Source organism: Phoxinus phoxinus (genome assembly GCF_949152265.1).
Source record: "Phoxinus phoxinus genome assembly, chromosome: 9".
NCBI lineage: Eukaryota > Metazoa > Chordata > Actinopteri > Cypriniformes > Leuciscidae > Phoxinus > Phoxinus phoxinus.
The window spans coordinates 11,835,559-11,848,590 of record NC_136884.1 but is presented as its reverse complement, the minus strand read 5'-3'; the positions used below and the strand labels follow the sequence as shown (position 1 = coordinate 11,848,590).

Below are 13,032 nucleotides of genomic sequence, written 5' to 3'. Positions count from 1 at the left end.
AACATTTCTTATTCCAATCAATGTTGAAAACAGCTGTGCTGCTTAATATTTTTGTGGAACCCATGATACATTTTAATCATGGGTCTTGAAGGAATAGAAATGTCTTTGCTGTCACTTTTGATCAATTGAATGCATCCTTGCTAAATAAACATTAATTTGTTTCAAGAAAACAATCGTACTCAACTCGCTGTGTATGACTTACAGTGCTGTGTGTCAGCCAGTAGCAGCAGAAGTAGAGTTCGGCTGTGCTGAAAGGTCAGCAGTGCGTGATTTCTTCTCTCCAGACTCTCTCTGAAACACTGCAGTGTGTCCTTTACATCCAATGGTACACACACCAGACACATGGCTCTCTTCACATCTGCAATAAAGATTAAAATAATTACACCCAAGTAAGACTTAAATATGGTCTTTAAAAAAAATACAAATCATACATGGCCCAAATATGACATGAAAACACACAAAATTGATCAGAAAATAAATGGGACCTGGCAACCCTTTTCTGTAGACTGTACCTGCAAGTTCCTTGAGCTCTGGGTTAGTATCATTTGCAGTAATCATAATCTGACCTTCTCCACAGGGAAACAGCAATTGTCTGCTTGCATAATTCCGGCAGGTCACCTATGGACATCAGTCACAAAACTTAGTCATTTTACCAAATCTAATGGATGCACATCTGGAGTATTCATTGCAAATGTTTGTTGAACAGGCTTTGAACTCAAAAAATTTAATTAATTCTGCCCAAGTTGATAAGAATGATGTGTATGTGATCATTTCTGTCTACCTGCTCTCCAGAGATCATCCCAGTGTAGGTGAAGTGAGGTTGAGGGGCTGGAGGACCACCGAAACAGCTGATCCTGTCCAACAGCCTCCTCTGTGCATGCACCAGAACAGGTGCTACCATGTGAGAGTAGCGCTCCCTGAAACCCATGACGCATTGCACCTTGTATTTCAATAGCTACTCTTTTGTGAGAGGAATTCTATTCATAAACTTTTCAGTTACGTGTATACTTTCAGCAAGTACACAAACCAATGCCACCAGCATCAGCGAGTTATAAGCGTACCTAGTGTATGTGTTGAAAAGTAGTGCGAGGTGGGCGAGACTCTCCCACTTGGACTGGTAGTACAGAAGCTCTAATGTGTGCAGAACCAGAGTCCTCAGCCAGCGCAGATCTATCATTGTCCCATCGTCCACTGGAGCAGAGAAGTACAAGCTGGCCTCAAGCTCCCCTTCTTCATCATCATAAACATTCCACAGCTAGAGAAATAAAAATGTCAGATAACTATTATACAGATGGTCATTATATAAAAATATCTGACTGCAGAATGAGGCAAATGGCCAATCAAGTATCAATAAAATGCTAGAAAAAAATACTGACACTCCCAGATTTTATATACCGGTAGTCAATATTATATTATGTAGGGGGCCTTGGACAGTGGACAAAAAGTCAAAAAGGTTAAAGCCACTGTTTTAGAGGTGATGTGTATTAACCTTAAGCTTCTCCATCATGTCCATAAGAAGATCTGAGGCCAGCACCAGTAGAGGAGTGATCACTGTATAGAGCTGCTCTATCGTCAGCTGTCTGGCATGGGCATCAGGGCATTGAGCTCGCTCTATCATCAGGGCAAGTGTGCTGGTTTGGTCCCACAGAGTCCGGCACACCCACTGTAAAGTTGTCCAGTGACTCCAGCGATGTGCTAGCACCTGATGTTAAAAAATGGGAGATGCCATTGATAAAATCACAGAAAAAAAATTGTGTATTAAATTAGACCTATTAAAATTAAACTGCATTTACCATAGCTCTGCGCAAGTATATAGACGCTTTGTCAAGTGTGTCCAGTAAATTAAAGGTGGTTTGACCAGTAGGAGCGTCATCAGCTTCAGGGTTGTGGGTGTGCCGAAATGTAGAGTCCACTTCACCTTCCACTTCACTGTCTGCAGAGTCCAACTCCTCATCACTGGTGTTTGGTGCTGTTGAAAATGTAGAGAAAGGTATGACAATCATTCACTATATCTACATGTAATGATCTACACTACCATTCAAAAGTTTGTTGTCAGTAAGATTTTTTTTAAAGAAACGAATACAAAAGTGACAGTTAAGACAAATATCGATACAAATATGTAAATGTTACAAAGATTTCTATTGCAAATAAATACGATTTTTTTATTCAGCAAAATCTAGCAAAATCTATTCATCAAAAAAAAAAAAAATTAACACGATTTTTTTTATCATAGATACCACAAAAATATTAAGCAACTGTTTTCAACAGTGACAATAATTATAAGAATTGTTTCTTGACCACCAAATCAGCATATTAGAATGATTTCTGAAGGATCATGCGACACTAAAGACAGAAAGTTCAGCTTTGCATCACAGGATTAAGCCAAAAGGATTAATGACATGAAAATTTTGTATTTTTTTTTATATATATATATATATATATGTGTGTGTGTGTGTGTCATTTAAAATGTCAATCCTGTGACGCAAAGCTGAATTTTCAGCATCATTACTCCAGTCTTCAGTCTGATCTTTAAAAAGTTATTTTAAATTTAAATATTTCACAATGTTACTGTTTTACTGTATTTTTGGTCAAATAAATGAGAAGATAAAAGAGACTTTGACCCACCTTGATTAGTGTGTTTAACTTTGTGTTTCACTTTTCTTTTGTTAGCACGAGATCCAGGACGAGGTACAGATTTGGGACATGGAAGAGTCAATTCAGGTGGCCTGATTTGCAGTGAAACGTTCTTCCACATAATTAGCATTCCACAATGAGCGAGAGAGAAGAAAGACTGCGATAGATGACTAAAACTGTAACGGATAGAAAAAAGCTCAAGTTTCAATTGAGTATGTTCAGAGAAAGCAATAATATAAGGTTTTAACAGGACACATAAAATAGACTTGATATTCAGAGTAAAAACGAAGACCCAGACATTGGCATTATTCACAGTTTTTCTGTTGGATCTGCATACCAGAGCTGGGGAGGTGGTCCAAGACTCTTCCTCAGCATGCCTAGGTGGGCACGAGCCAGGCTCAGATTGGCATGGCAACGCCAAAGCGAATCCTCAGAGCGCATCTGCCTCAGCTTCCAGAGGCGCTGATGTCTTCTGATAAGAGCAGCAAGTTGATTTAGCAGGATGTCCACAGCTTTGACCTCTCTGAGAGACACAAAAGCAAATACAGACTAAGTGTGAATGTATACTACCATTCAAAAGTTTCAGTCAGTAAGATTTTGTAAAGAAAATAAAACATTTATTCAGCAAGAATGCATTACATTGATCAAAATTTTACATTGTCACCAACAATTTCTATTTCAAATCTTTCTATTTATCAAAGAATCCAGAAAAAAATTTATCACAAATTTTTACTGTATTTTTAATCAAATAATTGCAACCTTGGTGAGCATAAGAGACTTACTTCAAAAGCTAGTGTACTAGTACACTTCAAAAATAAATGTTAAATATGGAATGTTTTCATATTGTGCAAGCTGGTCCGAATATTGCTTTACCTTTCAGAGTTCCGGCTCTTGAGTGCAATCAGCAGTCTTTTCTGTAGCAACTTCCTGTCACCCCAGAAGGTGCCACCTTTTTGTTTCTGAAATGTAGTTAAATGGCATTTACAAACTGAAAGAAATTAAGTAGTGTGTGCAAATGGATGCATTTAAGTATGTTACCGCATTCTAAGTGACAGAGGTTTACCTCTGTGTTGTACTCTATCACAGAGGTTGTGAACTCTTTCCACTCCTCTCCTGGTAGACTCGAGTGTTTCTTTAGCACGAACAGAGCCTCGTCACGTCTAGCAATATTACAGACAGCAAAGAAATGTAAGACAAAACACCTACACACATTGCAAACATGGACCCAAACAGACACACACTCACCTGCTGAGCCAGTTCAAGATGTTCTGCTCACACCGCAACACTAGATCCAGCTCATCTTTTAGCAGGGCTTTCTGGAGCAAGTGCACAACAAACTCCAGAAAACACGACTTTAGCTTGAACTTCATCACTGAATCAAACACACACACAAATACAGAAAATGAGTGTATGATAGCTCATTCAATGAATCAGATTTTCTTTAGTATGTGTTGTTTGCGTTATACCCTCTTTAAAGGCATGCTGGAGGGGGCTGTTTTCAATCACCATGTAGAGTACGACAGGGTCTTCCTGTCCAGTAAGCTCACATCCATGAGACACTGCAACAAAGGCCACAACAAACTAAAATTACAAAACAGGTTCTTCATATGGCAAAAATGTATATATTGCCATTCTGATCTGAGATATATATGAAAAACATGTACTGTACCTGTTTTGTTACAGGAAGTGACACCATAGTTTCCTAATGTTTCTGCTAGCATGTTTTTCATGACAATGGCCTCTAAAATCTTTAGCTGTTCACTGGGATCCTCATCATACGTGGGAGCTGTCTTCTTCTGGAGATCAAACACACACACAGTCATTAGTACTTATGAATGTAGCGCAGATGGAATATGTGGCATAGTATCCCAAAGGGTCTATGAATGAATGAATGAATGAATGAATGAATGAATGAATGAATGAATGAATGAATGAATGAATGAATGAATGAATGAATGAATGAATGAATGAAATGAATGAATGAATGAATGAATGAATGAATGAATGAATGAATGAATGAATGAATGAATGAATGAGTATGTACTACTGTACACCCAAAGCGCTGTACAATCATGTCAGGGGATCTCTCCTCAACCACCACCAGTGTGCAGCATCCACTTGGATGATGCGACGGCAGCCACAGTACAAAGGCACACCAGATATAGGTGGAGAGGAAAGAGAATGATAGAGCCAATTCAGTTGATGGGGATTATTAGGAGGCCATGATTGCCAAGGGCCAATGGGTGGAATGTGGCCAGGACACCGGGGTTACAACGCCAACTATTTACGGATTTTTAATGACCACAGAGAGTCAGGACCTCAGTTTTACGTCTTATCCAGTTTATAAACCAGACAAATCCCATACCCCATCCTGCTCCATTGATGATGTTTGTTTGGCAGGTTGCAGAGAGGGCTCAGTGATTTCCTGAAGTAGTTTCTTTCCCAACTCAAACACAGATGATGCCATGCCACTCTCCTGAGTGGAGCGCAAACTCTAAAAACACACAGAAATGCATAATGCACATATAACACATGCAAACACAATAATTTCAAAAGTGAAATCTACAGGATGCTGGATGAAATAGTTTAGACACAAATAAATTTGTTTCTCACAATCTTAAAAACACTTCAATCTAAAGACTGAAGTTTCTTCCTGAAGCTTCTTCCTTATATATTCTTTCTTAACAGGTGAGCAGTTTGTTATATGTAATTACTACCTTGGCTAAATAATATGTCATACAGGCAACCATGTGCTGCAGGGACTCTGTGGTGGCAGCAGGGCGTTTCTGCTTGAGGACTTCTGGAATCTCCAACAGTACTGAAAAGCACTTCAGCAGCATCTGAAACACACAGAAGCATCTTATCATCTTTGCTTTGACAAAGCCATCATATAAACAGCTGATTTAATAATGAAATTATGGATCTTCTGATAAAATGTTCCCCCTAAACCCGAACCAAATCTAAACAAAGATTCAAGAGAAGCTAGCACTGACAAGTATTATCAAGCACATTTCTAAAAGTAGTGACCTCAATGACAGGCTCTGAAGGGATCTGATTGAAGATTAATGGAGCGAGAAGGCCGTAACAGTTTACTACAGCCTGCAGGGTGCCAGCGCTGTCATTGAGGTGCAGAGCAAGATCAATGGCCACCAGCATCCGTTCACACTCTGCAAGCCTGGCCTCCTGTGATGGATGTGCCGACAGAACAGATTTATAAGGACAAGGGGGAATTACTTGAGAAAAACTAGGCTGCATTATAAAAAGTTTTTATGGTTTATATAACCAATTTTAAGGCAAATTTCCCTTTGTAGGCACTAACCTGACCCCAGATCAAAGGCCCCCCATCACAGAGACTGTCACAGAATAGTGCCCCCTCTTGGATGTGAATATCTGTCTGGATGAAAATAGTGGAGAAAAACAGCTGCTGTAGGAGAGGAGAAGAAAACTGTAGGGTCTCTGGGCGGAGTCTGCATGAACACAAATGGAACAGATAAATAATAAGACACATTATATTATATTACATTATATTATATTATATTATTAAGACTTTATTCAAGACCTTCACAAATAATAATTAATATTAATTTATACTCAAAATAAATTGTGCATTTCAGATTCTTTCACTAAATTGATTGTTTCTCTTTGAAACTGACTGTTTCTCAAGAGAAACAGGCTATTTTTCTACCTTGTTTGAGCCAGCCTTTCAAGACTGGCTTCTTGTTCCGGCTCTGGAACCTCAGGATTTGAGCTTGAAGGAAGGGTAAAGTGGCTCCATAGCTCATTACAAGCTCTTTTGGCAAGGCTGTAGAGTCCTGTCTGATAAGCCACCTAAACAACATAAAATCTGGCATTAAGGAATGTGGATGGATATTTTGGGAGACACACAAAAAATTCCGATCCACGTACCTGAGCTATGTGGGCCCAGGTTGTTAGCAGTGGTAGAGGCAGGGAGGCCAGTAGAGGCCTGGTGGTCTCTCCAATGGCTCCGCCCACCATTTTGCCTTGAGTATCAAAAGCACCCACTGCAAAAATGTACTTCTTATCAGCTTTCAACCCGCTTACGTGAAGTAAACATTCACCTTTGGCAGGTATCTGATTGAAACACAAATTTAATTTCAGTTAGTATGAATAAACAATACAGACATAAAAAAGTTAAGTTTGTGATTTGATATGTCAAAGTGGCATTAACCCTACCATTTCTCCAGTCCCTTGTAGGTAGCAGTCTTTAAGTCGTACTTTTAGGTTGATACCCTCTGCATCTCTTCCATAAATACAATACCAGCTAACCTAGATCAGGATAAAAGTTAATTGATGTTTTTCAGCATTTACACATGAATATCACAGTGAATAAATCCAAAGAGCCATTGACTGATTTCAGAACTATGTTTATAGAGACATGACAACCTCCTCTTCCAGTGCGTATGGCGCAGGTGTGAAGATCATGGAGCAGTTAGATCGTGTCAGGAGTATTGGGGTTGGTGGTGGCTGTCTCTTCTCTGCCAGTCCAAAACTGTTCTCTGAAGGAAATGTACAACTAACCAGCTTCCTCTCTTCCAGCTCGGCTTTCTCCATCAGCGTTGTGGCCTCCTGGAGAGAAAAAGAGACAGTTTAGATCATGTTATCTGAAAATCACAACCAGCAGCATGATTTGATGTGGAACCAAGTGATGTGTTTGGAGTTGACATCAAATACTGACCTCAAGTATTTTCTTGGTCTCTCGACTAGTCTGGTCCTTCCTGAATGCCAATAAGGCCTTCTGCGCCAGGAAAACACTCTTAGAGATCTTATTCTTCTTGATTTTTTCAAGTTCCGTAGAATCTGTTAAGGAGTAAATCTGGGTAAAACTTATATACTGTTTGGTTCATGTTACACTGTTTTGAAACTCACCTTCTATAGGTCTGTTTGTTTCTGAGGTCTGCACTCCATTAGTATGTGACTTCTTACTCTCCGTCAAACTGATCTCTTCTGAGGAGAACAAATATGATGCAGTCAGTGACATGCTTAAATGTAATTTACCCAAATTATGAAAGATTGGACATCTCTCTGACCTGGCCAGGAGTCAGATAGTTTGAGAGTGAGTCTGTGCTGAAAGACCATTAGCTCTAGGTGTAAATCCATGGAAAGGGCAGTAAGGTCAGTGATCCTGCTGCTCTCTGGGACTCTGCTGCTCTTTGAACTCTTGTAATCACCAAACTTCTGTGGTTAAGACAGCCATCACATTTTATTAAGCATGCTTACTGAATATAAAGTAACAGGAAGTAACAGAGCTTGTGTTGTAGGAAGTAAAACTTGGTATGTTCGTGCCTGCATAAACAACTTGTCAAAGACAGCAGAACCCCCATTAAGTGACCTGGCTCTGCCTCTGGACACACAATCCACACCTCGTTCCACCAAATCCAATGCAGTTTGCAGCTGTTCAGTTCTGGACATCTGTAGACATGTTTAAAATAAAGTTTTATTATGGTTAAACCCTGACTCAATTCCATAAAACTGCATGAGATTTAGTTGGTTTAAATGGCATTTTCAGATTCTAAGGTATTTTTTTTACTTCTAAATGTTGAATCTAATGAAGCTGAACCGCTTATAAACTTTAAGTTTAAGTTATAAACTTCTATCTTCTATTTCTAATTTGTAGGACAACATACCATGAACAAGGAGCTTGGAGATTTTCTAACAGGGATGGACTCTTCACTATCTACAGTGGTGGCTACAGAAAAAAACACAAGGGAAAAAAAACTTTAATATAAGTTCACATAAAAAGTGTAAAAAACACAATACAAGTTTTTCAATGAGGTCTGTCATGCTCAATAAAGCTGCATTTATTTGATTCATTATAGAATATATTTTAGAAATATTATGACAATTTCAAAAATATTAAAATTTTAATATATTTTAAAATGTAATTTATTCTTGTGATGTCAAAGTTGAATTTTCAGCAGCCATTACTCCAGTCTTCAGTGTCACATGATCCTTCAGAAATCATTCTAAAATGCTGTTTTGGTGTTCAAGAAACATTTCTTATCATTATCAATGTTAAAAAGCAGTTGTGCTCCTTAGAATTATTGATCAATTTAATGCATCCTTGCTGAATAAAAGTTTGAATTTTTATTTTTTTTATTTTAGTGACCCCAAAATTTTGAACGTTAATATATGTATTACCATAAATACCAGTGTCATGTTAATAATATCTGCTGTAAGTAATAGTCAAACATTTTTGTATAGACCGGGGTTGTGTGAAACCTCATTGTGGCACATATTTGTTCCATTTTGCTTCTGAGGTGGAAAATCCCTAGTCCCCAGTAGTAACATTTAACTGGAATACCCCCTCAAGTTGGAGTTGTGACTGGGAAACTCGGGGAAACAGCAACAACCCGACTTCAGAATCCAATATGACTGCTCAGTGCATCAACCGTAGTAAACAGTAGTAATATGTTGTTTATAGCACTTCTGTTTGTCTGTGTCTCAATAAACTCAGTGGTGCACACAGTACTATCCAACCTCTATCTGTGGATAAGATACTTCGATATTATCTGTGCAAAATACCTCTTTTTTATCTATTCCGAAAAACCAAGCACATCAAAGGTTTGTCTGGACGTGCCCATAAGTTTTCTGACCTGTGTGCTAGAACACGGTCAACTTGGGTGTCACGCCATTCCCAACCCCATCATCCCTCTTCTGAGGAAAATGGAACGCAACAATAGTACCTGTTTTTCTCCCAGACTGCGGGGCATCCATGCTGCTTTCCAACACCATGGCAATTCTGAGAGTCATTTCAGCCACTAATAAGAAGTCTACTTCAGCCAGCTGGTGCTCATGGGCCACTTCACACAGCAAGAGCAGGGTCTCCATCCACTACAGAACAAAACAATACAAACCCCCCCCCAAAAAAACTTACATGTTTTGAATTCAGCAACTGATTACAAAGCAGCAGCTAAATGAATGCTTTTTAAAATGTACAAAGCAATCATGTCAAAGCAATCAAGTCGCTCATAATAATTATTTTAGATTTAATGTTTATTGGAATAATAACCTGGTCTTGGTTTGCCATCCTTCCCCGGTAGTGCACAGGGTCATAGAGCCTCATCTGCGCTCTTTGAAAAACTGTTTTGCATTTAGCCCAAAAGAAGAGCACGATGTCCAACACCAAATCTGCATCTGGCTGGATATCCTGTGTGCACACACATACACAACATCAGGTTACCAACGACAGCTCCATGAGCTCTTCAGACAGTGTGAGAGAAAGATCTGACCTTGTCTGTCCTGCAGACACAAGTATGAAGTGTCTGAATAAGATTGAAAAATTCTTCTGTCATGATTGCTGGCCCAATATTCTTGTCTGTAATGGAATAAAAAATAAAAAAAGAAGGATTATGTTTATTGAATTTTTTAATTAAAATAAAGAGTTTTATATAACTAGGGATGCACGATATATCCGCCACCATATCGGTATCGGATGATATACAGTATGTTAATTTTTAATGTTATCGTTATTGGCCCGATAAGACAATTTGGCCGATATATCAAAGCCGATAAACAATTAATTATTTTCTTCAGATGGGACACTTCAGATGCGCACTGTTTTCCATGGTTATTTTGATTTGCTTGAAATATGATTGAAATAACTTGATAAAATGATAAGAAAAATATTTTTAAGTGTAATATGTGCAACGCAAGTCTGTCATATAGGCTGCATAAAATGATAATAAGAACATTATAATTGTGTGCTTGTTACATGGATTTTAATGGTGAGACTTTTGTTTTCTGTAATCAGGCTCTCAAAAATGATATACAAATTTTCATATCGGTTTATCCCTATATATAACCCGAAATAAAAAAATAACATTTAAATTAAAGTACATAAAAAATAACGGAAAAAAATTAATTATTTGATTATTGCTATGAGTGAAATCATTAAATTCTTGATTATTACCAGCTTGACCATCAAAAGCAGCATCTTTCATGGTGATTTTAACTCTTTGAGTGGACAACAAACGCTCCACAGCCTCCAAAAGCCTCAGTTCCAGCTCATACTTCCTAAACGAGCAGCCCTCCATGTTCTGTGAACAGGCCAAGAAAGAGATTAAATAAAGCAGTCTGGCTGGATTTTTTAAGCCGTATCACAGATGTACTCACAGCTAGCGCTGATATAAGTGCAGAAGAGAGCGAGCTGAACGTGCTCCACTGTTCATATCTGAAGAGCTGCTTAACAAACTTCACCGCAGCATCTACTGCGATCTTACTGTTTCCTGAGAGACACAAAATAGAGACCCTGAGCAAACAAATTAGAGTGAAGTCAAATAAATGGCCAGTTCAATTCAAGGACTCACCAGCGACGGCCATGTCAAAGAGAGAGGAGGTAGGAGAGACTGCATTCACAGAGGGAGGCATGCTCTCATCAAAAGTGTGTTCAGTATCCCCAAATGCTGCAAAAAAGGGATATTTACACTCTACAATTGATATTTAGTTGCACATGGGCAGAGAGGATGAAAAAGTTTACCGGACAACAAGCTAATGCCAGCTGAAATGAGCTCCAGTATCACATCCTGGACCTCGAATTCTTCAGGCATGCCGGTCTGCAGGGGCCTGACAGAGCTGTCATGCAGAGCTTCCAGCACAGCCAGAAACCGAGCAGCATTTCCCTCAAACATCTCCATCAGGATACGCTCGGTTGGCGTGCGAGGCCATGGAGTCTACAGAGAGAAATAAGGGAAACAGATAGAATAGATATTAGGAAAGAACTAGCGAAAAGACTGCCTCATTAAAGGATAATTCCGGTATTTAACACCTTGAGTCTATATTGTAGTTTGTTTTGGATGAACAAGAGTGGTGGACAACATTTTTTTGACTATGGTTCCTCTCTCGAGTTTTTGACTATAAAAGAATTGGCCATGGACCCATTTAACATTGGAGTCAATGGGCATGTCCGAAAATGTCATTAAAACAGCCAATGATGTTCGTTTACAAAACTGTGCAACTCACCGAGTGATTAGTGATGTTAGTTGATGTTCCAGAAACAAAAAGTGTTGCGAAATACAGTTTCTGTCGTGTTTTATTCGTCATTTTGTAAAATCCCATTGTTGAAAAAATAGTTCCACTATAGCAAAATAAACGGATTGGAATCATATATTGCGACGATATATTGTTTATAATCATCAACGAACACCACTAACCACTCGGTGAGTTTAACAGTTTTGTAAACGAACAATATTGGCTGTTTTAATGACATTTTCGGACATGCCCATTGACTCCAATGTTAAATGGGTCCATGGCCAATTCTTTTATAGTCAAAAACTCGAGAGAGGAACCATTGTCAAAAAAAATGTGTCCACCACTCTTGTTCATCCAAAACAAACTACAATATAGACTCAAGGTGTTAAATACCGGAATTATCCTTTAAAGTGAATACTCACTAGCTGTAGCTCTTTCAAATTGCTCTTCTGTTTGGGTTTGAAGAGGCCTTTCGGTTTCCTGCGGGGTTCGTACACTGAACGCTTAAACACCATCACTGCAAGCTTCTCTCCGTCAATGGAGCAATAACATGATTCAAGACAGACATGAAAATATAGTAGTTAAAATACAAGAATTATAAAAACAACAGCATGTTTGATTTAGGCTACAGTTCTCACTTTTATTGTGGCCTCCTTATAAGCTTGCTGGGTCTCAAATGACACTTGGGAGCCAGTAATCTCCTCCAGCTTGGCCAGTTCGCTGATCTTGCCAAGGGCTCGGCGCGCAAACACCTAACGCCAGATGAGGGCACAACAAGAGGCAAGAATGACAGAATGCCTATGTGGTCGCTGATATCCGTCATAAAACTATAAGATGATTTATCGAGCAACTTTAGACACTGTTTTTGCGTGAAACCCACCTCTGCCTGAACTGAAGCACAGTCATGAAAGTAACATTCACACACAGCACAGCAAAGTGTGGACCTCCATGGCAGGAAGTTGGCCGTCAGCAGAGGAACAGAAGTCTCTAGACATGTGCATGCCCATAGTAAGTACTCTAAAACCTGAAAGAAGACCAAAAAAAAAAAAAAAAAAGTAAATATTTTGCACAAAAAAAAGTAATGAAGGGATTAGAACCAAACATGAAGGGATTAGATTCACAGAAAATGTAATACATGTACTTTCATACAAGAAAGTATGTTGATATGCTTTATAAATATTCACTAACATACTTATTATTATGTAAAAAAAATTACTCTTTTCCCATTTTTCTTTTTTCTATATTTCTGCTTACCGGTATTTGTATTGTATAACAACCTGTGGTAAACAAAATTAGACTAGTGTGGTCATCTGTTAATCTTGAAATATTAATAAGGTTTAGGTACACTGTTATTCAAAAGTTTGGGGTTGGTACGATTTTTAAAAATGTTTTTCAAAAAAATCTCCTATG

At 38.6% G+C, this 13,032-nt stretch overlaps 1 protein-coding gene across 1 annotated transcript in view; it reads right to left on the bottom strand.

The window, feature by feature from the left end:
- Window positions 1–13,032, bottom strand: part of cfap54 (cilia and flagella associated 54) — a gene marked incomplete at its 3' end in the record, with an annotated part of 33,605 nt that overhangs the window by 19,138 nt on the left and 1,435 nt on the right. Inside the window, exons 6-41 of the mRNA XM_079622288.1 lie at window positions 12,503–12,646; window positions 12,261–12,374; window positions 12,045–12,146; window positions 11,132–11,324; window positions 10,962–11,057; window positions 10,768–10,880; window positions 10,565–10,691; window positions 9,885–9,970; window positions 9,665–9,802; window positions 9,339–9,486; window positions 8,280–8,341; window positions 7,939–8,064; window positions 7,683–7,830; window positions 7,522–7,599; window positions 7,331–7,452; window positions 7,039–7,221; window positions 6,829–6,921; window positions 6,541–6,726; window positions 6,320–6,462; window positions 5,954–6,101; window positions 5,662–5,817; window positions 5,352–5,474; window positions 5,000–5,128; window positions 4,304–4,430; window positions 4,101–4,193; window positions 3,880–4,006; window positions 3,698–3,794; window positions 3,508–3,593; window positions 2,972–3,157; window positions 2,626–2,810; window positions 1,794–1,969; window positions 1,490–1,702; window positions 1,062–1,255; window positions 782–917; window positions 513–618; window positions 203–358 (exon numbers count right to left, since the gene is read on the bottom strand). Coding sequence (XP_079478414.1) covers window positions 203–358; window positions 513–618; window positions 782–917; window positions 1,062–1,255; window positions 1,490–1,702; window positions 1,794–1,969; window positions 2,626–2,810; window positions 2,972–3,157; window positions 3,508–3,593; window positions 3,698–3,794; window positions 3,880–4,006; window positions 4,101–4,193; window positions 4,304–4,430; window positions 5,000–5,128; window positions 5,352–5,474; window positions 5,662–5,817; window positions 5,954–6,101; window positions 6,320–6,462; window positions 6,541–6,726; window positions 6,829–6,921; window positions 7,039–7,221; window positions 7,331–7,452; window positions 7,522–7,599; window positions 7,683–7,830; window positions 7,939–8,064; window positions 8,280–8,341; window positions 9,339–9,486; window positions 9,665–9,802; window positions 9,885–9,970; window positions 10,565–10,691; window positions 10,768–10,880; window positions 10,962–11,057; window positions 11,132–11,324; window positions 12,045–12,146; window positions 12,261–12,374; window positions 12,503–12,646 — 4,840 coding nt within the window. The remainder of the gene's footprint in view (window positions 1–202; window positions 359–512; window positions 619–781; window positions 918–1,061; window positions 1,256–1,489; window positions 1,703–1,793; window positions 1,970–2,625; window positions 2,811–2,971; window positions 3,158–3,507; window positions 3,594–3,697; window positions 3,795–3,879; window positions 4,007–4,100; window positions 4,194–4,303; window positions 4,431–4,999; window positions 5,129–5,351; window positions 5,475–5,661; window positions 5,818–5,953; window positions 6,102–6,319; window positions 6,463–6,540; window positions 6,727–6,828; window positions 6,922–7,038; window positions 7,222–7,330; window positions 7,453–7,521; window positions 7,600–7,682; window positions 7,831–7,938; window positions 8,065–8,279; window positions 8,342–9,338; window positions 9,487–9,664; window positions 9,803–9,884; window positions 9,971–10,564; window positions 10,692–10,767; window positions 10,881–10,961; window positions 11,058–11,131; window positions 11,325–12,044; window positions 12,147–12,260; window positions 12,375–12,502; window positions 12,647–13,032) is intronic.